We start from the raw sequence: 23,276 nt of genomic DNA, 5'->3' as shown, positions 1-23,276 counted from the left end.
TCTTGTATCTGCTTGCTTTGGAAGTAGATCTGTGTAAAGTTGCAAGAGTACTGGCTTCGGAATTTGTCATGTTGCCAATTCCTAGCCTGTCAACATTGGCAGCTCTGGCCCTCGGGGCCTCTGCTGTTGTCGCCCAGAACGTGCAGCAGCGTCAGCCGAATATCGTCTTCATCTTGACTGACGATCAGGACGAACAACTCGGCTCTCTTGACTACATGCCATCTGTTCAGAAGAATTTTGTCAAACAGGGGACATACTACCGCAAACACTTTTGCACGATTGCGATTTGCTGTCCGTCTCGTGTCAGCTTGTTGACGGGCCAGGCGGCGCACAACACTAACGTCACATATGTCACTCCCCCTCACGGTAAGCCAGTGATATTCACGCTCAAGAAAGTGACGAATCTCTGACCGTTCTCATAGGTGGCTACCCTAAGTTCGTTTCCCAAGGATACAACGACAAGTATCTCCCCGTCTGGCTCCAGGATGCTGGCTACAACACGTACTACACCGGCAAGCTCTTCAACTCTCACTCCACTGAGAATTGGAACAATCCATTCCCCAAGGGCTGGACTGGTAGTGACTGTAGGTCGATCACAGTAAATCATGTAGGCCATTCATGCTAACTTTAATCCAGTTCTCCTGGACCCCAACACGTACCTGTACTTGAATGCGACTTTCCAGAGAAACCAGAGCCCGCCACAGACATTCCCTGGCGAGTACAGCAATGACTTGGTTGCCGAAAGAGCTCTCGGCTTCTTGGATGATGCTCTAAAATTCAACGGCAGCAAGCCCTTCTTCTTGGGTGTTGCACCAATTGGTCCTCACAACAACGGACTTGGCGGCGAGACTAGCGCTGGTTCAACGCCGCCCATCCCTGCGAAAAGGCATGAGAACCTCTTCTCCAATGTGACGGTTCCTCGTACTTACAACTTCAATCCCGACAAGGTAAGACTCTCACACCTTCGGTTCAGGCCTATCGATACTAACGCTGCTTTCGTAGCCGAGCATGGCCAACTGGGGTCTCATCATCCCCCAGCTCAATGCCACCGAAATAGCATACGGTGACAACTACTACCGTCGCCGTCTCCAAACGCTGCAGTCCGTTGATGAGATGGTTGACGCCGTCATCAAGCGTCTCGATCAGGCCGGTGTCCTCGACAATACCTACGTGATCTTCACGTCTGACAATGGCTTCCACATCGGACAGCATCGTCTCAAGCCAGGAAAGACTTGCGCCATAGAAGAAGACATCAATGTGCCCTTCCTGATTCGCGGCCCCGGCGTGCCAAAGGGCAAGACGGTGGACTTTGTCACAACCCACACCGACATTGCTCCCACGATTTTCTCGCTTGCCAACATTACCCTGCGTGACGACTTTGATGGGTCTCCCATTCCCTTCTCCGAGGATGGAATCCAAAAGGCCGAGAATGACCCCAAGCATGACCACGTCAATGTTGAGTTTTGGGGAACTCAACGAGGGTATGATGCATTCGGAGGTGGTAAGTTAATTATACTCACACCACATCGTCTTTGATTGCCTTGAAACTAACGGCGCTTCGTGAATAGTCTCTGCGAACAACACATACAAGGCTATGCGCGTTCTCGGAGACGGGTATAGCTTATTCTACTCGGTTTGGTGTAGCAACGAACGCGAGTTCTACGATATGAAGGTAGGTCCGATTTCTAGAAACTCCAAACACCATGAGCAGTCACTCACCCCCGTTGTAGAAGGACCCAGGTCAGATGACCAACCTTGCCGGAAGCGCCTCGGGCCAGCTCCTCGATCGTCCGTTGTCCGTCGTTCAAGACCGTCTCGATGCCCTTTTGTTGGTCCTCAAGAGTTGCAAGGCCGAGACCTGCAGGCTTCCATGGAAGCACATTCACCCAGAAGATGGCGTCGAGAACCTCCGGGATGCACTTAATGCTAAGTATGACGACTTCTATGCTGGGCAGCCCAAAATCTCCTTCTCGGACTGCAAAGACTTTTACGACATTGCTTCCGAGGGAGCACAGGACACATTGATTTACTACGACCCGTGAGTTTGAGCTATCACTTGGGAGCGAAGATGGGTGCTGAGTGAGTTTGAAGTGTGATATCTCATGAAGATTCGCTGTATTACAGGCCATCGCTTTCGGAAGAGCTGTAGTACTCGAGTCTCAATAATATTGTCTGCTGATCGACTTTGCATCTGAGGAACCATGTATGTACTAAGCTTGGTACCGACAAACAAGCCAGGTACAAAAACAGCACGATGCATTTTGAGTAAGCTTGCCGGGTTGCACGAGACCACGGGGACTAATTCATGTATGTGAGAAAGACATCGATTCCGTGGTCAGAGGCTAGAGCCCGGCCTCGGTCCGGTGTCTTGTGCCGGTCGCCCAAGACACCTCGGTGTCTTGAGAAGTATGGGCCGAATCCGTGTACTCCTATTGGCTCTCCACGTTGTTGCTTGAGATGCCGAAAGCCGTCGACTTCTCGATAAAAGACCTAGCTGCTTCACATTCTTCACTATTAGTCATTACGATCTGCTCGGCGTCATTAGGTTTAAACGCTGTGGATTTCTTTCTGTGGTTTCCTGTCTTTAAAAGGAAACAGGCTCCGTGTCCAAAGCCATACGCGTCGGGTTTCCTCTATTGAGCGATTTATACCTACAATGCTCAGTGCAGGACACCAACTGCTCAAACATTTCGCGCTTGAACTTCTCTCCCAGTATTGATGACCACGAGGAGTTCAAGTCTCGCTCAAATGGATAGCGATAACTGCGATTCCCAGTCGGGCGATGACGTCGAGAAGTATTCTGCGCCATCAGCATGGCCACCTACCGATCGCGACCCTTTCGAGGTATCCTTCGATGGGATCGACGACCCTTTTTGTCCACATAGCATGTCACTGCTTCGGAAGTGGATCACAGTCACAATATTATGCAATGTGACGATCTGCGTGTAAGTAGAATTACCCGAACGGCTGCATCTAGACCATACCAGTTGGGACTTATACTGACCATTGGATCACACCACAGTACCTGCACTAGCTCAGCATACACATCCACATACACCCAGATGAATACTGAGTTTGGCACGTCATCTCTTGTTTCTACCCTTGGACTTTCGACGTTCCTTTTAGGCATTGCCTTCGGACCACCAATGATCAGCCCTTTGAGTGAGTATTATGGACGACGTCCCATCTATCTCGCTACATGGTCTCTTTTCATCCTTTCGACAATTCCATCAGCAGTCGCAAAGAATATTCAGACCATCCTGGTTACTCGGTTTTTCAGTGGCGCCTTTGGTGGCACCTTTCTATCAGTGTCAGGAGGGACCGTGGGAGACATCTTCCTACCACACCAAATCCAACACCCCATGTCCCTTGTGTCGTTGGTGCCGTTCATGGGACCTTGCGTGGGCCCCATTGTTGGCGGATTCATCAACTATAATATCAACTGGCGATGGACCTACTATATCATGATCATTTGGTCTTCGATATTAATGACCATTATTGTGTTCTTCACGCCCGAGACATTTCATCCCATCAGATTATATATGAAGGCGAAACATCTCCGCCAGCAGACTGGCGACGACCGGTATCGAGCGCCGATGGAGAATCAGAGCGGAGATGCCCAGACATCAAAGGCTTCCATCATAGCAGCCTCCATGCTACGACCCTTGCAATTCAACTTCCTGGAACCCATGTGCCTCTGCCTCAACGTATACTCAGCTATTCTACTGGCCATACTGTACTTGTTCTTCCTGGCATTTCCACGCCTCTTCCGAACAGAGTATGGAATGAACCTATGTCAAGGTGGTCTCACATTCTTTGGCGTCATTGTGGGCATGTGTTTGGCGGCAGCATCATCATCAGTCTGGTCCAACATCCGCACGCGACTCGTGGAGAAATACGGGACTAGTGAGCCGGAATTTCGTCTACCACCAGCCATGTTGGGCGCGTTCTTCATACCCACTGGGCTGTTCTGGTTTGGTTGGACGATAAGTCCCGATATCCATTGGATGATTCCTATAATTGGTTCCGGTGTTTTCGGCTGCGGGTGAGTCCTACTGCCTTACTTCGTTCAACATGCATAAATCAAGTCGAGAAGATGTTCAGAATCTCTCCTTTGTTTTCGTTTCTCCTACCTATCTTGGAGACTCCATTTAAGGTGTTCATCTTTGCACCAAAGCACCAGCTAACTAATCTACTCTCACAGAACTGTCCTTGCCTTTACTGGCATCTATACCTTTCTCGTACGTCAATTCGATGGCCTTCTATCTCATAAGTTATATATACTAAGCATGCTTCCAGATTGATGCATACGCAAAGTATTCTGCATCTGCACTGGCGTCTAACGGACTGACTAGGTGCTTGTTTTCGGGTAAGTCATCACTATCTTCGCTATCGTCGCGAGCTTCTGAGTCCTCTAACTTTATGCAAATATTCTAGCTGCGTTTCCATTATTTGGCGTACAGATGTACGATAAGCTCGGCCACCAATGGGCAACAAGTCTTCTTGCATTTCTTACAGTTGCCATGATGCCCTTTCCTTGGCTATTCTTTAAGTACGGCAAAGCTCTGAGAGGGAAAAGTAAATTTGCCCTCCACGACAAAATGTAAAGCCGCAAAGATAGTGCTAGGATAGAAAACGGCGTAAATAGAACATTAAAAACCCTGTGAGCTTTACTAAAGTACTTGGGCACCAATGTGATGTTAATTTCCCAAGCTGACAGCCTACTTGTGACAATCCATTCCCGTAATGAGTACATGCACTTGCTAGCATGTTCATCATGGTCCTTTGTTCTCAAACAGCCCCTCTATGTAGCTTCTCGTCTCTTGGATGTTGCACCCGGCAAGTACCCATCCATCTGGACTTTGAGCAGCTGGAGCTCCTGCCGAGACACGGGGAGGTTGAGTCGGGTTCTCCTCGCTTATGTCGCACAAGGCTGGTAGAAGTCTCATTGCATAAGTATCTTGGTCCTTGTTCTCGTTATCAAGATACTGCATGACGATCGCCATGTGGTTCGCTCCTCCCAGCTCTAGAGTTGGCGTCGGTGTCCCGGTGAACTCTTCGACTAATATATACTGGACAGGGGAGTACGCTGGAGGGAGAGTCTTTAGTGGAATGTATCTCTTAAAAGGAGACTGACATTGTCTTACATCTTGGTGAGTCCTGTGCAAACTGTTGGTTCAAAACAGCATCCTTGACCATGTCTAAGATTTGACCTCGTAGAGGCGTATCCTTCAATCGAGCAGCCACAACTTGAGTCATGAATTCGTCAGGCGAAGCGGGTATTTGTTGTAGTCTCGTTGCTTCGTTGGCATACTTGTTGGCCAGTGTAATGAGGCCAGTCCAGAAAGGATCTCTCAACGCCATCAAGATATCCTCTTCCGGGAAAAACTTTTTGCACCATAACAGATCCTGAGAGCCGGCTCCGGCGTTGGCAAAAGATGGGTCATTTTGGGTAAATATCACCCGAGCGCCGGGATGGTTGACGCTGAGGCGTGCCTGGAGAGTTTTTTGAAGCTGAACTTTGCTCTGCGATAGAACTAGTCTGTCCTCTTGGCTCATGTCGTCAGTGGCGATTCCCTGTTGCGAGTTGTAACCAAAGAAGAGATGGTAGATGTTGATGTTAGGCAACGCATCGACGAGTTCCCAAATGTCATTGTCTTCGCAGGGTGCGACTTGAAAGATATCGATGGAAGTATCTCTGCCAACTTTCGCGACTTCTGCTGTCAAAACCTCTCCAGTTGCCACAGGGAGCTCCTTGGCCGGTCGAAGATTCTTGTACCAGTTTTCATGGGGCGCGGCCTGACCGAGAACATTGGTTCTTGTCTGAAGCCATGTAATTCAGGTTCCCCACCCAGCAGGTAAAGAAGGCCGTTGCTTCTCGGCGCGGGTTAGATACTCAGACATCGCAAGGCCCATTTTGCTGCGGTCTTCGGCGCCCGTAAGGACTAAGATAATGCGGTCGTATTGAGGCTTGGTAGGGTTTTCGGCATCGTATTTCATGAGTGCGACAGCAACGCCAGCCTTGTCGTCCATCTTTGAGTCCGTCAATGTGATTGCAACCCTAGCTGCTGAGGCCACATGGGCAGCGAACCAACAAAAGACTGCAAGAAATAAGAAACGGCGACTCGTGTTGCAGGTTGATTGTGATCGATGCGCTAATATCTACAGCATAAGGCAGACCTGCCACCCTAATCAGTGCGGTTTGTCCACTATATATACTCGGCCTCACAGCAGCTTCTTTGATGCTATAGCGGCTGGGGCCTGCGAAAGGCAGGGCGTTGTGTTGATCAACGATCAGGTACAACATGTTGTCTCGCTACTCATAGACTTCTATCACAAAGCCTATTAGGGATATGGGAGATTAACCCCTAGAGTTCTTTGCAAACACCAACTGGTCAAACTTTGTGACCAGCAGTGGGCTCTCAGGTATGTTCTCTAATGTTGAAGTTTATTTGATCATTCCCCTGAGGGCCGACCCGCCATTCCGGCCTCTCCGGGTACGGAGTACACAATTATAAATACTTCTGTACGTGATAATCCGGAAGTAATTTTCGTGCATACATGCGCTGTTACCCACAGCGGGTATTGTCTTTCATTGCAGTCAAGAGACAACATCTACGAAGTACTCCGTAGGTGCGGCTTAATTCCAACGGGCTTCGACGTCATGCTACTCAGGCTATCGCATTTTAGTAATTGTACATAAACCGCTCGTAGACCCATGAGACACTTCACCTTGCAGTTGCACAATGGAGTTCCATAGAGATACTAGAATAAGAAATGATAGTAAGGCGTTCAAATGATACCAACGTCTTTCACATGATTCCTGTACACGGCCGAAAGCTTCACTGCAACCAAACCGCCCAGCGCGATAACACTTGTTGCACTCTTCATCTCAAGAACATTAAGTGTGACTCCAACTTTTTGTCGCAGCCAGTTCCGAAGCTCTACCGTCACCAAGGAGTCTGTTTGCAGCGGCCGTGTCAGGTCGACTTCCTCATCCTGTCGCATCATGAAACCCCGCAACGCGGCGCCAATCTCCGCAGCCAGGAAATTTTTCGCCTCTTCAGATTCTAATCTCGCAGGATCCAACATACAGCTTTGAAGATAATCTTTCAGAGTACATTCTGACTTAAGCTGATCGATATGTCTCTCCACAGGCCCATTCATTGCTAGAAATCCGGCGCGTGGATCTTGTTGCCAGCCGGTTCTGTTTACCGAAGACGAAGACCGCATTCCAATGGCAAGCTGACTCGGGTTCGAGTAGCTTACCATCGGAAGTAACGCGGGATGCGTAAGAATTCCCTTATTTGCGTGAGATCTCTTGATCATCAACTCCATTGCATCAAGGAGATCCTGCTCATGAAGACAATGTTGAGAGGTTGAGCGAAGAGCTTCTAAGCGATTCGTTTCCCTCGCAAGAATACCAATGTCTTCCATGATGCCAATATCGAGTACAGAGCATGCTAGGCCCTGAGAGTGTCTGTACTGAACGAAGGCATCAAGAAATGCGTTTCCTGCAGCGTAGTTGGCCTGGCCAATCTGTCCACCCAAGCCTGAAAGAGAACTAAAGAGGAAAAAGAAGTCAAGCGGGTCTCTTTGTGCCTGTAGTGCGTAGTGGAGGTTCCAAGTTCCTTGTACTTTTGGGGAGACAGTATTCTGCCATTGCTCAAAAGTCATGTCGGCAAAGTGAACATCCTGGGATACAGTGAGTGCTCATTCAGAAATGTGGAAAGGCCAGAGGGAGGGCATACCTGGAGTACCATTGCAGCGTGTAAAACACCAGCGATTGGAGTATTTGCTGAGTCGACCATCCTCACCACATCCGTCATCTCGTTGACGCTACCAGAGATGGCTTGAACTGTGCATCCTAGAAATTCAAGCTCCCTGAAATATGCTGATTTGGCGAACTCCTTGGCAGATCTGGAAAAGAATATCAAATGACGAGCCCCCTTTTCGACGAGAAATCTGCCCGTGGCTTGACCTAACCCTCCCAGACCGCCTACTATGACATAGGTTCTGTCCGAGCGGAGAGCCATGATTTGTCGTTTGGGTGAAGCTTGGAGCTCTGTATTGCTGCCGGGCATCTTGACAACAACCTGGCCGATCCGTCCTCCACCTCGCAAATACTTGAAAGCCGAAAGTGCATCGGAGGCAGGAAAGACTGTGATGGGCTGCGATGGCTGATTGAGTCCAAATTTGTGGAACAAGAATGCCTGCTCCAGAAGACTGCGAGGTCTCAAGTTAGTGAGGGAACTTGTGTTGGAAAATCCGTACATAGTCTACTGGAAAAGGGCTCACCGAGTGCACTCCTCTGGTTGATAAAATCTCAGTTCTTCGAGGTCAATATTCACCAAAGTTCGGTTGCGACAATTCTTCAGAGTCTCCGCTGTTCTACCACCGCCATGTCGGACTTGTACCATCGTTCCAAACGGCCTGAGACACGCCCAAGTCTCTTGCATCGAATCAGGATGCGTGCTGAAGACGATGTCCACCCCACGGCTATTCGTCTGGTGCAAGATATCAGACAAAAATGAGGTGTCGTCGGAGCTGAAGATACGGTTGTTCGGAATGCCGTATGACTTCTGCAGATATCGGGCTTGTGTTGGATTCCCCGTCGCGCAGAAGATCTAAGGCCGGATTCAGTCAGTTAGTCGTCCCGAGAAAATCTGTACAGCGATGGATACACGAATTACCTCTGCGCCAACCATTCTTGCGATTTGAATAGCAGCCAGGCCGAGAGCACCTGGAGTTGAGTGGATCAGAAGAGTCTGGAGAATCAGCAAATGCTTGAGACGTTTACTAGCTGCACAATGAGAGCCTACCTGGTCCTTTCTCAACCTGCCAAGCTCCATAAGTCCATGTAGAACAGTGCTATAGGAGTAGGGATATGAAGCAGCCTCTTCAAAGGTCATTGCGTGTGGGATTACTGCGCAAAGTGTCTCGGGGATGACAATTGAGGTAGTTAAGGAGCCTCCGGAGCTGAAGGCAACACGATCACCCACTCGGAATCGATAGGCCTTTGGCCCGACAGCTGTCACAACACCACTGCCTTCAGTGCCAAATTCACCGCTGTCGCTGCTTGGTAAAAGCCCTGATGAAAACTTTGAGTCCTATCCCCGATGATTAGTATCCTAAATCATGTTGTTGAATCTATCAGTTGACATACCTCTGCGTTGAGACCAACAGCTTTCACTGATACTTCCACATGATCTTCGCTCAGAAGCGCAGCTTCCGACTCTTCCCACGTCAAAGATTGCAATACTCCGGGTTTCTTCATCTTCAAAACCTTAGGTGCATACTCGCATCGCTCTCTTAGGTCGTCGAAGACCTTGACAGAGTGAAACCGACAGATTTGAATGGACCCGCCGGAGAAAACATACTCAGAATCTGACTTAGAGCCGTCAGTAATGCTGCGATCGCCAAGAGACTCGAAGATGCTGGCCATGGCGTTCCATCCGCTGGTGTCGTAAGATTCCAGCTCAAGGGTTACCAAGTCAGTCGACAATTCTCTCCGGATGCTGCGAGTGACACCTAATGTCAGAGAGTACCTAGGGTCTTTGCAGTGTATCTGAGAGGCTCCGGTGACCCAAAGCAACTTCTCATCCTGCGCCGAAGACAAAGACTTCTTGAGGTTTTCCCACTGGGTGCCGTCCATGTCATGAAGAAAGGGAGATTCGAGATCCAGTAAACACACAACAGCCTGCCTACGGGGTAGATCCTGCCCAAGAGAAAAGAACTGCGGGGAAATACTGCGAGATTCTAATACCCTTGTTGCCTCGACTACCAGATAATGACTAGAGTCTTGACAGATGATGCTGGCCCTGCTCATCTTTGAGAAGTCGACAAATAGTTTGGCGACAGTGATCCTACCATGCTCTCCTGTAAAGCTTAAGGTTGAGGCATTGTCGAAGCCAGCGCGATTCAACTGGTCCAACAGAAAATCAGATTTACCCAGGGACCCGGAGCCGAACTTGAAGTTGTCAGATAGCCCGTATGTGAATCGGAGGAACCTGGAGTCGGGGTTCGCATGTTGGAGAATCAAGTGACCTCGCGGACTTAGTAGCCTTCTCATATTCATGATGGAAACGCTTGAGAAAGAGAATAGTGTAGGCTCGGAGATGATGAGATCGAAAGATTCTTCTGCGAAGCCTTGTGATGACGGGTCTATGTCAATCACCAACTGCTTGTAGGTAACAGCTGGTGCTGACTCGAAACACTTCTCCAAAGACTTTGACGGCTTTGAGGAAGTACCGGTATACACGTAACTTCCATATGGGTGATTGCTGTCCTCGGAAGACAAAGATTTCAACAGCGAATCGTCGCTCTCTCTTGCGCCAATATGCAAAACTCTCATACCTGGGTTCTTGTGCCCTAGAAGTCTGACAAAGTCGGTGAAGTCCACATCAGCTATGAGATTGGCAGCTGCATCAAAATGACCGGTTTGAGTGAGGGGCTTAATCGCATGAGGTAACCCAGAAAAGCAATCTGCGCCGTAGGTATGTACGCGAAAGATCGACACAGAAGCGTCCAAGGCGGCAGTTCGTTTGCAAGACTCAGTCAATTTCCCGATAGCCTCCAGTCTTGTTTTGTGGCTCATCGTGGCAATATCAAAAGCGTTGAGAACTTCTGCGTACTGCCCAGTCACAGCCTCGCGATACGATGCGTCAAGCCAGCTCTTGTAGTTCACAAGATGCGGTTGCGTGGCAGGGAGAAATTGGAGCTGAGTTCTGAGATCAACGGTGCAGGACAAGACCAGTTCGTTCAATACGTTGAAAATGGGATCCATTTCTCGACGGCGAAACAGTTGAGTGGGTTTGGTGAAGTTGGTGTCTGGCATCCATTTCAAAATGACGCCTGCATGGGAATCGTCTGCTCTTTCATCGCCTCCACCCAGGGGGCTGACTTCCAGACCAGAGATCTCGATCACGACTTGTCCGTCGGAAACTCCAATAATGTTACTCGTGGCAGTTTCGTTAGTCTTGTTGCCGGCACTAGCAAAAACATTGATTTGTCCAGTTGGTCGAGCAACGTACACCTCTCGAAGGTAAGTGGGCACAATCAGGCCCCGAAAGTTTCGCTCCAGACCGTGGCACTCGGATATCATTGCCACATGCATGCTCGTATCAAGAGTGGCCGGATGAATTGGATAGGCCGAATTGGTGTAATCTGCAAGTTTGCCATCCAGTGTTGCATAAGCCTTGGCCTCATGGACGTGGGAACTGACATCAGATAGACCGCGAAAGTTGGGGCCGTAGTTCAGGCCATGTCTCTTCCAAGTGTTGTAGAATGAAGTTGCTGAAGCTTTGCGCGGCAGGACAGGCATGTCAGGGACAACATGCTTCCGATCTGAGCCAGGTCTGCACTGACCAAAGACATGGCTGACCCAGACTTCGCTTCCTTCTGCAAGTGAAGAAATGGAGAAATCGTAAACGATCTTCTTATTTGACTTTCTCAACCTTGTCGGATTGAGTACCGTCACAAGCTCGACTGGCTTGTCATTGAGAATCAACGCCGCTTCTAGGGCTACAGCTTCCAATGTAAAGTCCACAGATCTTTTAAGTTGACTCAGGGCCTCTCCAATCATCGAAATAAAGCCAGAAGCAGGAAATGTGATGCTGTCCCGAATGACGTGTTCTTGTAGCCATGGAACGTCTTCAAGTCGTAGAATACATCTCCACGCGGGGCAGGCATCAGAGGTCTCTTCGACGCGAGAGCCGAGAAGTTCATGATGATCAAAGTTTCTAAAGCGCCAACTGCGAGAAAGTCTGCCCTCTTTCCAATACTCTTCATCGTAGTGCCATGAATATGTTGGAAGATTCGTTAAGAAATGTCCCGGTGTGTTGACTGCAGCAATGTCAATGTTGATATTGGCCAACCAAAGCTCTCCTGCAGTCTTCAGAACAGCTGAAACGGCCTTCTGATTGCGTACTAGTGTCGGTATGTACTGGGCAGACATATTTTTGAAGTGTAGGATTTGACGAAGAGGCCCAGCAAGGGCAGAGTGCGGGCCAAGCTCGATGAAAATGGGAGATTTAAAATCATCTAGGACTCTTTGTACCGCTGTGTTGAACAGAACGGGCGAGATGACATTGCGGACCCAATAGTTGTGAGACATGTCTGTGTTCTTATATCCTGTCACAGACGAGTAGAACGGAATCCGCGGCTCCTTTTCTTGAAGTAATCCCTCCAGACGGTATATAAAGTCATCGGCAGCTGTCTTCATGTGATCTATGAGAGCAGTCAGATGGGCAATTACGATACAAAGTTTAAACCAGGATAGTATGAACTCACGAGAGTGGTATCCGCACTCGACACAGAGCCTTCGAGCGAGAACATCCGGGCGCTTAGAGTTGATGTCCTGAAGAATGTCCCCTAGAACATCGCTTTCACCTGAAATAGTGACATTTGACGGAGAGTTGTCACAACCAATGATGACACCCGGGCGAAGGAACCGTTCAATCTGCCTTCTGCCGAGCCCGACTGCTGCCATGCTGCCACTGTGTGCGGCTTTAATGAGACGAGTGATCTGACCGCGATGATAAGCAATCAATATAGCCTCCTTAGCTGTGATTGCACCAGCCGCATATGCAGCAGCCGTCTCGCCCGAAGAATGTCCCACTACTGCGGTCGGAGAAACACCCCATGAGTGCAGCAAGTCGACGAGTGCAACTTGAATCGCAACTAAGCAAGGTTGCGAAAACTCTGCTTCTTGGAGACGGCTCTCTTCATTCGGAGCTGAAAGTAATTCTGAGGAATTCAGAGAGTCAGTGAAACTTCAATAGATCTGGTGTGTAAAAGGAACGAACCTCGCATTGTCCACGGCGGAGGATCAGGAAGACCTGCAAGGACTCCATCCATGGCATCGATTGTGTCTCTGAACAACCCCTCTTGGTCTAGAAGCTCTTTGCCCATTTGAGCCCACTGAGCTCCTTGGCCCGTGAAGACCCAGACTATATCTGGTGTTGCCTTTCTTGAATTGACAATCGACGAAACCTGAAAGGGACTATTGCCATCAGTCACACAGAAAGCTCGGTATGGGTGAGTCTCTCGATGAGATGCAAACGAGTATGCGACGTCAACTAAGCTTTCAGGGTTGCGAATCAAGTATCCCTCAATCTTCTGGCTCAATTCATTGACTGAATCGGGATGTTTGGCAGAAAGTGTCAGGAGTTGGTGTCTTGGAACTCTGGGCCTTGAGTTCAAGCCGTTCGTGAGGGTGGATGATGATAGGCCAAAGCAAGAGGCAGACTCTAGCAAAACCTATAAGTTTCAAGCCATTAGCTCAGAATCTTTTGATTGGAAATCTAGAACTACCGTCTAGGAAACTCACGTGAGCGTTAGACCCGCCGATGCCGAAGCTGTTGATTGAAACTCTCTCCTCTCTGTCAGTTGGCCAGGGTGTAGGCTCTGTGGGAACTTGAAGTTTGGCACTTTTCCACGGAACTTGAGTCAAGAAGCTGGTTAGAAACTGTTTCTAGTGACACGCAATCTCTATGTCACTTACTTCGAGGATTAGGAGTTTTGAAGTTGATGTTTGGTGGTATTGTGGAATTCTCCAACGCCAGAACCATCTTGATCACGCTGGACAATCCAGAAGCCCCTTCGCCATGACCGATGTTTGGCTTGACCTAGGAAATCATGTAAGTAACGTATCTGTAACAACATTTTGTTGAGTCTGAGGACATACTGAGCCGATATAAATACCATGATTGCCCCAAATATTGGCCACTGCACTAACTTCCAAAGGATCTCCGATCTGGGCAGGGAACCGTTTTGTAAGCAAAGTGCGCATCTCTTCAGAATTTCTCGCTGTAAAACTTACATAAGTGCCAGTTCCGTGGCATTCTACCATCGCAGTCTTGGACAGGTCAGTAATTCCAGCCATCTTGTGCCCCCTCCTCATGAGTTTTTCGTGAATTTCAGGGTTGGGCGATGTCAATCCTGGTGTTCTGCCATTTCCGGCAGTGCAGGTTGACCGAATCACCGCCCTGATAGGATCTCCATCGCGCACTGCATCTGACACCTTCTTGATGAAAATGGCCGAGACACCTTCACCGCGTGCGAATCCATCGGCTTCGGCGTCAAAGCTTTTACATGCTGCTGATGGAGACAGAACTCCGTTCTGCTGCATTACTACGGTGTCCTTGGGACTGAGAATAAGGTTGACGCCCCCAACTATGGCAGACGAGCAGTCTCCGCTGTGGAGGTCTTGGCATGCCTGATGCAGTGCAACAAGAGAAGCGGAACATGCAGTCCGTACAACGACGCTGGAGTTTTGTCAGAAATGACGATATGAAAACACATGGCTGAAGACTCACCTCGGTCCTGTAAGATCAAATTCATAAGAGGCTCGGTTGGCAATGATGTAGTCTCCGTACACATCAGGGCGGACTTGTTGGAGGCTTTGGCCGTCACGAGACTCAAGCTGACTCCAGTCTTCTCCCATGGTTCCAACGTAAACCCCGACATCGCTTCCCCTCCAACTCGTCGATCCTGAGTTCTCAAGGGCTTCATAGGCAACTTCGAGGAACAGACGTTGCCGAGGATCCATGAGTTCAGCCTCCTGTTTGGTGAAAGACCAGAAGCTAGGATCTACATGTGCCAGATTGATGTCATCGAGGAAATAGCCAAACTCACTAGGCACGTGAGCCGCCTTCCCACGACCATACCAGGTATCGATGTTGTAACGACTCTTTGGGACTCGACAACGTCCGCTTCTGCCGTTGACGAGGAGGTCCCAGTAGTCGGTAGCGTTATACACGCGTCCTGGGAGTCTCATGCCCATGCCTATGATGGCGATAGGCTCATACGAGCATGACTCTTGATTGCTTTCATTGCAAATACCATTTGATGTGGGGTTTTTGCTATCTGCCATGGTGTCTGATTGATTTGTTGGATATGTCAAAGCAGTCCATTCTCCATACTCATAACATCTTCCACGTAAAAGTTAAAACAGGCACATGGCTTGATTATATGCGGGCTTTTCTGACAACTCTATGATTCAGTCTTGACAAAATCTGCCAGAGTGTTACCGAAATAAGAGACATGGCTTACTTCGAGGCTAAGTAAGTCCAAGAGTGAATCAGCCTTCGCCATTCCAATAGCGTCAATCTGGGCATGCAAACAGTTGGCGGCTAATCCTTGACATCTTGATGACATTGGCTCTTATCCGGAGCTCTTGGCAGTCATCTCTGCGAATCGGTACGTAAAGAAAACTTCCGAGGTCCGCACATGTGCCCGTGTGGCCTGTGATGTTCATAAAGCTGGTTCGGTCGGTACAGGTATGGCACAGCAGGAACACGAAGTTGACCCAACGATCCAACCGCATTAAGCTCACAGCCCGACGGTTTTCCATATCTTAGGTCAGACGGAACTTCAGTGTGGTGGATTCCTTTCAAAGTTTTCACCAAAGCGGAGGTCAAGCCTGCCTCCTCGTTGGTTGCTGAGTCCACCATGATGCGCAATGCAGACTTGTTGGTGGTTAGTGTCGAAAAGAATGCGTCAACCCACCCTCTTCTTGCGGGATGAACCCCTATGACATTTTTTTCCAAAATGAAAAGAATGTGTGGTTTGTCGAGCTGCAGCACAACATCGGTAGGATTTGCAGGATCGAGAGTTGTACGGCACAGCGCGTTGGTGGTTGTCTTCCCCCACACACACCATTTGCGACCTGCATGCTGGCAAGGAAGAATTCGACTCCCCGTGTCCGCATACCGAAAGGGTTGCAAGATATGGGACAGATGGGTTCCTGCACGTTGGCACATACGGTCATCGGAGTTTGAAGAACAAAGAATTTGAAAACAACTCCGAGCATCGCCGGGCGTCTGCTATCTGAACTGGTTATCAGTAAACGACAAATTGTTCATATAATCAACGACAAGGACTCTCGGAAGCCTTCACAAACCGATTTTCCTTCTTCTCCGGAAACTGCCTTTTCGTACTCACTTGACCTTGGGGGAAACCGGCTTTGAGTCCCGGACACTCCAATTATTTAGACGCCATCATATGCGACAAGGGTTGTTGACGAAGTGACGTTCATCCGCGGCTACTCCCTCCCCGAAGTCACATTGCAGTACTCGCTGGAGACATTTACACCAAAATTACGGTTCGTCGATAAAAGTCCAACCACTGAGCAACATACCTTACACCCCGTTTGAATTTCTCAACTTTTTCCAGACTTTCAAACTGTTCTTTCAGAGACGCCAGGGCACTGATGGAATTTCACGCTCCGGACCCAGTGCAACTGCATGCACGCTTACGGCCGAACGGTCTGGCCTGCATCGACCTCGCAACCAACCGTCAGTGGACGTATGCGGAACTCAACGCCGACATCCAACGCGCAACCGCGGTGCTATCCGAGCAAGGGGTCCAGATCGGTGACAGAGTGGCGACCACATCGGTCAACAATGTCCATCAGATCATTCTGCAGCAAGCCCTGATGAGGCTGGGTGCGATCCATGTCCCGCTGAACTGGCGCCTCGCCCGGCCCGAACTCGCGAAGTTGTTGGCCGACTGCACCCCATCCATTCTCTTCACAGATCACGACGACCCGCCGGAGCTGCCTCTTGGCTGTCGCCACATTCAATTTTCGTCATTCTGTGCCAATGTGGATGCTGCAGAGCCTGGGCCCCGGCTGGGTGCGAGGCCTTTGCACGAGACGTGCATCATTCTCTACACGTCTGGTACCTCCGGCGCGCCCAAGGGTGTTATGTTGACCGGCCAGAGTATTTTGGCGACGACATTCAACTTTAGCATCCTGACAGAAGTCGATACGGCTAGCGTCTTCTTGTGTGATGGACCCATGTTCCACTTCATGGGTCTCATCGCCCAGATCTGGCCCTCACTGATGCGAGGTGGCACCTTCATCGTCTCTTCCAAATTTCAACCCGAAACAACCAATGTCCGCCTGAGCGATGCCGAACTCGGCGTCACCCATTACTTTTGCGTGCCTCAGATGGCCGAGGCTCTTGCAGGCGCACCGAACTTCAATCCATCGTCGTGGTCAGCCTTGAAGGCGCTGTTTACTGGTGGTGCGCCCAATCCTCCAGCTAAGATCAAGTGGTGGCTGAGTCGCGGGGTCCGAATGGTGGACGGCTATGGATCGACTGAAATGGGGACATGCTCTGGAATGCCGCTGTCAGCAGAGCTCATTCGCAGTAAGGCCGGTTCTGTGGGTCTTCCCGGCCCGTTGACGGCGGTCCGAGTTGTGGACGGAGGTGACCAGGAAATGCCCGTCGGTGAGCCTGGGGAGATCTTGGTCTCAGGCCCGAGCGTCACGCCCGGCTATTGGAACAGACTAGACGACAACATGGCTGCCTTCACTGAAGACGGCTGGTTCCGGACGGGGGATATTGGGCGGGTCGACGAGGATGGCTATGTTTTCCTTATTGACAGGCGAAAGAACATGTTCATATCCGGGGGAGAGAATGTGTATCCCGCCGAAGTTGAGGCTGCGTTAGCTGAACATCCTGGTGTGTCAAATGTTGCAGTTGTGGGCGTTCCCGATGAGCTTTGGGGCGAAGCCGGGCGTGCCTATGTCATTGTAAGGCCAAACTCTCAGCTGACTCACGGCGATTTGGTCAGTCATTGCCAATCACTGATTGCTCGATTCAAGATCCCGAGAGAGACTGTCTTTGTTAGTAGCTTTCCTCGGACAGGGTCAGGAAAGGTCCAGAAACATCTGTTAACTGAAGACTCTGTGGCCAGGCTTTGAAATTCGTGTTCCATTTCGTTCAGAGTCTGTGTAATGATAGCATCTTAACAGTAAATATACTAAAGAAGAAGAAAAAAACAAAAAGGGGATACTGAATTCTGTTTGAGAACAGCTCTGGGAAGCAAAAGAATGCGTCGAGGGGGAATCGAACCCCCGGCTCCCCGACGCTGTTGGGTGGCAACGGAGAATTTTACCACTAAACCATCGACGCTGATCATCTAACCACAAGGATGTTTCATCCAGAGCGAACCATCATGGAGATTTGCTGGGCTGTGGTGTTCCGATGTTGCTCGTCATCTTCAATCTTGAGAGTACCTCACGACTTTGCGATGCAATTCAGGCGGGCAGAAAAGACAAAGTAAAAGTTCACAAAAGCTAAATTCCTTTCCGATCCTCCATCTCACATAATACGGATGACGGGAATCGGATTGCGGGGGCACCACCGCGGTCATCCCATGTGTGGCTCGGCACGCGGACGGCTATCTTGTGAAAGTTAGGTTGTTGACAAGGATTCGAATCCAGACCCCGTCTTACGGCGCAGGATGCACGCTGCACAACTCAGGCTCGTCGACTAAATATCAGCTTGCTATATTGAGCATCAAAGTCCGCGTCAGCCAATCGCTGGATAACTCTAACCAATGAAACAATCCTCATTCTGTCTACATGCTGTCGCTCTAAGACAAGCGCTTATGATGTTGACAACATTACTATCTCACCGCGCGGCCGCTAAAGAGCCCCTCTATTGAAGTTACTGGCGCCTAGTCACAATTCGGGGCCTTCGCCGAAGACGCCACTTACAATCCGCTCTTTTGTGATTGTCTGCAGCAAGTCAGTTGGACATCTTCTAACCTGGAGGTTCGTATTTCCATTTCAGGCGGCCGTACACCCATTTTTTCATCTTCACAATGTTTGATACCAGCATTTTCATCCTTCAAAGATGCCCGGCAGTGGAGCACTTTGGGGCTTGGACCCCGATATCGACCTTCAGAAGACAACCTTGGCGTTGGTCGTCGGTGTCTCACTCGCGTTCTACCTTCTCATCATCCACTTAACAGTACCGCCCCCAATCCCGGGCATCCCTTACAAACAGAGATGGCGATGGATGCCAGCTGGGCACCTCGCCCCCCTCGGCACTTACTGGCTCCTGAGCGGCGAGGCTTTCAGCTGGTTCTCTCGGGAATCCCTCGATCTCAAGTCACCGATCGTGCAGATATTCCTCCCGACCTTCTCCCTTACGAGACCCACTGTGATTCTGGCCGACCTACCAGAAATCGAGGAAATCGCCATGAGGAAATTGGGTGAGATGGACAGGGCGTCGCTCATCCACGATATGTTTGGCTTCATTATGCCGAACGCGACATTCAGTATGAAGACGAATGACAAGTTGAAGTCTCAGCGACGTCTCTGGGGTGTCGTCTCGTCATCGCACTTCCTCCATGAAGTCGCTGCTCCCAGATTTCATGAGTCCATATCGCGACTCATCGAGTTGTGGAGAGTCAGGTCTAAGAACAACAACCATCAACCTTTCAGAGCCACAGATGACCTCAAATCAACCGCTTTAGACGCCATTGGCGCAATCTCATTGGGCTTGGACCTTGGCATGCTCCAACAAGAGATGCAAAGAGCAAACCCTAAATCTCGATTATCATTGAAGAAAGGAGATCTTGAATTATGCAGGGATGGCCCGCTGTTGGTTCACTCGATGGAAATCCTGCTGCAATGTCTCAACTGGGTGACGACGAGCGCCAGTGTGCGTCTGTCGAAGTGGGTTATAGGCCATCTCTCATACTTTCGACGTGCCCAGGCTGCCGTCACAAACGTCCTCAATTCTGAGATCAATGCTGCACTTCTGCGTATCCATAGTCAAGATGGGAATCAAAGACATCCGAGATGTGGCTTGCAGGAAGTCCTGGAGAGGAACTCGATGCTCTACAGCAACCACTCGTCTCAAGACGAGATAAGAGACGAGTTATTCCAGTTCCTTATCTTTGGTCACGAAACAACAAGCGCCGGGCTTGGCTGGGCGTTGAAGCACCTGGCAGACAACCAGGCTGTGCAGGCACGCTTGAGAAGCGCGCTCGTTGACGTTCTCGGGCTCGGTGAACCTGGTCTTCCAATTGCTTCCGATATCGCTTCAGCAGATGTGCCATACCTGGATGCATTCATTGCCGAAGTCCTTCGTGTATCATATCCTGGTCCTGTGGCTTTTAGAGAAACGATGACTGGATGTCACATTCTAGGAGTCGACATCCCGGCTAGGACCCCCGTTCTCCTAGTCACAGGCGGGCCCTCCCATCTACAGGAATACTACACAGATTACGGCAGTGAAAGGAAATCCAAACGCTGGGACACCAGCTTTGCGCCCCTGGATCAGTTTTCGCCGGAGAGATGGATGCGCTCCGACGGAACATTCAACGCCATCGCTGGTCCATCTTTGCCGTTCTCGACGGGTGCGAGGGGCTGTTTCGGGAGGAAGATTGCGTTGCTAGAAATGAAGTTCATGATAAGTATGCTTCTTCTTAGCTTCAAGTTCCCGGAGCTTGAGAGTCGTCTGAGCACGTATGGGTCAACAGATGCCCAGATCAGACGGCCCACCCAGTGTTACGTTAAACCTATAAAGAATGTTAGTCTTTTGAGAGTAGTGGAGTTTTCTCATAGCAAGAACATACAATGAGCCAGCATTTCCTTTCATTCTGTTGATGCTTTGGAGTATCAAGACACGTGACAGGGGCTCCAGTAGATACCAGCAGAATACGCGGAGTTTGGCCGGGCCGTCTAGGTATATTGGAGAGCAATGACTGCCTCAGTAGACAGATACGGACGAATAGTTTGCTTGTTGTACTGGATCATACTGATTGAATCAGATGTCTGCAAGTGATCCTTCGAAATCCTCCGCGGATCCGCTCAACTGTATTCCACCTCCCTTTACTACCCGGAAGGATTGCTAGGAAAGCCTGAGTGAGAATGTATAAGAAGATCAACATCAAAGGTATTATCCAGGTAATCCGCCCAGAAAGTATCATAGAACATTTGATCAGTTGCCTGATGAAAGCTCTCTTGCCCCGGTGGTGCTTCGGGTTGAGCTGCATTGAGGCCCGCGGTTTCCGTGCCTACTTCACCAGTACTGTGGAAAGAATTCAACATAGCTGGGTTGGTTTCTTCGCCCGCGTATTGCGGGGCAAACGTCCGGTAATTTGGGCCGTGCTGCGATTCCGTCAATGTTTGCACAGTTTTTACTGACGTAATGCCTATGAGAATACCTACAATGCTGGATGTCACGTTGACTATAGACCCCTGACCAGTGAGTCTCCTCATTAGACTGACGAATGACTTTGAGATCCATAAGCGGACAGGCCAGGACTTTGACAGCTGACTCAAGGCCAGTAGGCACTGTCGTGATTTGTTTTCAGCTAGTTGTCGACGAATTGGGTCTTTGCGGCAGATGACGATAGTATGGATGGAAAGGGCGCCAAATAAAGTCGGAACACTAGACACTGTCAGAAGTCGGCATTGCCAGTCGTATTTCGGCAGTTCTTACAGATGGATCTGTGCAGATCTGATAGTCTCGGCGGCGAGAAGGTCTTCTGCATTACGTGTGATGGCGTCTGCCGCCATGCGAGCTTGCTTGTCTCTTTCTGCCTCTGCCGGCGTGAGGTTATCGATAGCCTTCGGTCTGAACAGGAGGATGTGGCAGTATCTATCAAGCGTCAGCTGAAAATTTCGAGTTTGATATTAGTTGGCGTCGATTACTGGTAGGTGAACTGCACCATACTGGCCCAGAATGATGCACCGAGAGACCCATCGAGCGGCGCCGGACTCAGGTGCTCCGGCAGACTTGAATTCCAACGGCGGAGCTCCTTCTTGAGCGATTTTGCTTCATACTTCTCGATCATAGCACGTCGTGGGCTGAACTCTGAAACGATTATGTCCCCCACTGTGAAACTTCGTGTCAGGACTCAGTACAACGGATCGAGAGGTTGCTTATCTCAACCCGAGGCCAGATGCTCACATATCGTAGTTAGCCTTGCCATCTCCATGACATATGACACGTGGTACTTGTGTTGAGCAGGTATCAGTCTTTCATCGCCGTTCTTATCAAACTCGAAGTCCTCCTCGATTAGAGGCTCTATATCGCAGTCCTCGTCACGAATTCGACATGGTCGACCGAATGCTGCAGCGGTGTGTCTATCGCGGGTCTAAGATGATGCCGTGGTCAACTTTACTTAGCCAACTAACCTCAATGTTCGAACTTACGTAGATGGCCCACCAAATCCTCTTTCTGAGTGATCGCATTCGTGGACTTAAGGCTGAGTGTGACATCCTGAAGAACATAAGCATTCGATATTCAACGGGAGAAAGGCAACAAGCTAATCGCAACATACGACCTGTGCATGCCGAGGGACTGAGCCATAGTCGCGGCACAGTTGACCCAGTAACAATTATCCTTTTGATCTTCCGGGCCAGCCCACCAGAAACCTAGAAGCAGCATAACAGCTACAAGGTTCATGTGATCACTCTCGTACTCCGCATCGTAAAGAGCCTTGGCACGAAGATAATGCGTTCTCCTTGCAGTAGCTCGATCGCTGAAGCCAGCTTCCTCGATGAGACTGTCATCGCATACGGTGAAACCAAGCAGGAAGATAGCCTGCAGGACTAGAGGCGACGCCTGGCCTTGGCGGTACTGCCGCGAGAAGCTCTCTCGGTCGAACACGGGATACGCCGGGTGCATGATCTCGAAGAAAGGGCGAATGAGTTGGTCTGCGATGTGCGGAGCCGGCATTGCGAGCGCTTCTTGAAGAGAAATTGTCTCTATGACCTTCGGCGCATGATTGTAGGCCGACTGGTCTGCTATGCAAGCCGGAATAGGATAGTGGACTTTGACGGGCTCGGTTGAGCCATCTTTCGGTCTGTGGACAACTTCGACGATGTAAGACAGACTGAGATCTACTGAACATGGATGTTGTCTTTGATTCTTTTGTGCTTGGCTTGGCTGGAGTTGGCCATCGTTGCTGATTCCATCGGACGTGACGGGGCTGTTAGTGAAGCTGCCGTCTTCAATGAAGACTTCGATTGGGCCTTCTGTCTCTTGCTCGGCTGGACCCTGGTCAGTTCTCGCAGGCTGTACTTGTGGAGATTGAGCCCGAGATTGCTTTTGTTGTAAGTTGCGTTTTTTGCGGATGTATCTGGCGTGCTGTGAGCTTTTTTCAAGAGACGATTATCATCGCGCTGGGCGTAAACCCTTACTTGCCCCTCCTGGACTCAACAAGTTCGCAAGGGATTTGGCGTGTTCGGCATTGCCAGCAGGGATGAGAGTCCCCTGCATCACATTTGACCCGTCTTGACCTGCACGCTTTGCAGGCCACGCGAGCGCGGTCACCTCCAGGCTTCACAGTGCTCGTCGACGGTGAACTTCCGCTCATTGCGGATATCCTAAAGACAGATGTCCAGTCAGGCAGCACATACAATGCTCTTACTTCGCAAGTCGGCGAGGTTATTCGATGTTGAACGGTAGGTTCTTTCGGAAGCAGCACCTGCTTGAAGATGTAAGAAGCCGAGGTGACTA

General features: G+C 49.9%; 7 protein-coding genes and 1 non-coding gene across 8 annotated transcripts; 4 read left to right on the top strand and 4 right to left on the bottom strand.

The window, feature by feature from the left end:
* Positions 1 to 68: 68 nt before the first annotated feature.
* Positions 69 to 2,042, top strand: BDP55DRAFT_694965 (sulfatase; the record flags this gene model as incomplete). Its single annotated transcript, XM_060577411.1, has 6 exons — positions 69 to 366; positions 423 to 584; positions 637 to 947; positions 1,039 to 1,501; positions 1,569 to 1,672; positions 1,731 to 2,042. The coding sequence occupies 6 exons, from the start codon at positions 69 to 71 to the stop codon at positions 2,040 to 2,042; spliced, it is 1,650 nt and encodes a 549-aa protein (XP_060428241.1).
* A 477-nt stretch (positions 2,043 to 2,519) lies between these two features.
* Positions 2,520 to 4,710, top strand: BDP55DRAFT_668200 (major facilitator superfamily domain-containing protein). The gene is made up of 5 exons (XM_060575217.1): positions 2,520 to 2,945; positions 3,023 to 4,045; positions 4,205 to 4,241; positions 4,300 to 4,369; positions 4,438 to 4,710. The coding sequence occupies exons 1-5, from the start codon at positions 2,719 to 2,721 to the stop codon at positions 4,605 to 4,607; spliced, it is 1,527 nt and encodes a 508-aa protein (XP_060428240.1). The 5' UTR covers positions 2,520 to 2,718; the 3' UTR covers positions 4,608 to 4,710.
* Positions 4,711 to 4,775: 65 nt separating this feature from the next.
* Positions 4,776 to 6,033, bottom strand: BDP55DRAFT_633434 (uncharacterized protein; the record flags this gene model as incomplete). Its single annotated transcript, XM_060572552.1, has 3 exons — positions 4,776 to 5,089; positions 5,148 to 5,818; positions 5,852 to 6,033. The coding sequence occupies 3 exons, from the start codon at positions 6,031 to 6,033 to the stop codon at positions 4,776 to 4,778; spliced, it is 1,167 nt and encodes a 388-aa protein (XP_060428239.1).
* A 759-nt stretch (positions 6,034 to 6,792) lies between these two features.
* Positions 6,793 to 14,875, bottom strand: BDP55DRAFT_554941 (beta-ketoacyl synthase domain-containing protein; the record flags this gene model as incomplete). Its single annotated transcript, XM_060569439.1, has 13 exons — positions 6,793 to 7,695; positions 7,752 to 8,226; positions 8,299 to 8,627; positions 8,694 to 8,768; positions 8,823 to 9,110; positions 9,167 to 12,228; positions 12,292 to 12,747; positions 12,807 to 13,260; positions 13,331 to 13,443; positions 13,505 to 13,628; positions 13,688 to 13,756; positions 13,823 to 14,267; positions 14,319 to 14,875. 13 exons carry the CDS (start codon positions 14,873 to 14,875, stop codon positions 6,793 to 6,795), a joined length of 7,350 nt encoding a protein of 2,449 aa, XP_060428238.1.
* Positions 14,876 to 15,988: 1,113 nt separating this feature from the next.
* On the top strand, positions 15,989 to 18,105 carry BDP55DRAFT_191091 (AMP-binding enzyme). Its single transcript, XM_060565879.1, has one exon. The coding sequence runs from the start codon at positions 16,214 to 16,216 to the stop codon at positions 17,711 to 17,713; it is 1,500 nt and encodes a 499-aa protein (XP_060428237.1). The 5' UTR covers positions 15,989 to 16,213; the 3' UTR covers positions 17,714 to 18,105.
* On the bottom strand, positions 17,844 to 17,924 carry BDP55DRAFT_t207. Its single transcript has one exon. It is a non-coding gene; the product is annotated as a tRNA-Gly (tRNA).
* Positions 18,106 to 18,650: 545 nt separating the features above from the next.
* BDP55DRAFT_633431 (cytochrome P450) lies at positions 18,651 to 20,387 on the top strand (the record flags this gene model as incomplete). The annotated part of the gene is made up of 1 exon (XM_060572551.1): positions 18,651 to 20,387. One exon carries the CDS (start codon positions 18,651 to 18,653, stop codon positions 20,385 to 20,387), a length of 1,737 nt encoding a protein of 578 aa, XP_060428236.1.
* Positions 20,388 to 20,514: 127 nt separating this feature from the next.
* BDP55DRAFT_746732 (fungal-specific transcription factor domain-containing protein) lies at positions 20,515 to 23,133 on the bottom strand (the record flags this gene model as incomplete). The annotated part of the gene is made up of 7 exons (XM_060580560.1): positions 20,515 to 21,200; positions 21,252 to 21,410; positions 21,464 to 21,647; positions 21,723 to 21,909; positions 21,968 to 22,034; positions 22,096 to 22,896; positions 22,958 to 23,133. 7 exons carry the CDS (start codon positions 23,131 to 23,133, stop codon positions 20,642 to 20,644), a joined length of 2,133 nt encoding a protein of 710 aa, XP_060428235.1. The 3' UTR covers positions 20,515 to 20,641.
* Between the last annotated feature and the right edge of the window lie 143 nt (positions 23,134 to 23,276).

Source organism: Colletotrichum godetiae, assembly GCF_030913485.1.
Source record: "Colletotrichum godetiae strain CBS 193.32 chromosome Unknown BDP55scaffold_27, whole genome shotgun sequence".
In the NCBI taxonomy this organism is placed as follows: Eukaryota; Fungi; Ascomycota; class Sordariomycetes; order Glomerellales; family Glomerellaceae; genus Colletotrichum; species Colletotrichum godetiae.
The sequence above is the reverse complement of the archived record's forward strand: the minus strand, read 5'-3'. Positions and strand labels throughout refer to the sequence as shown.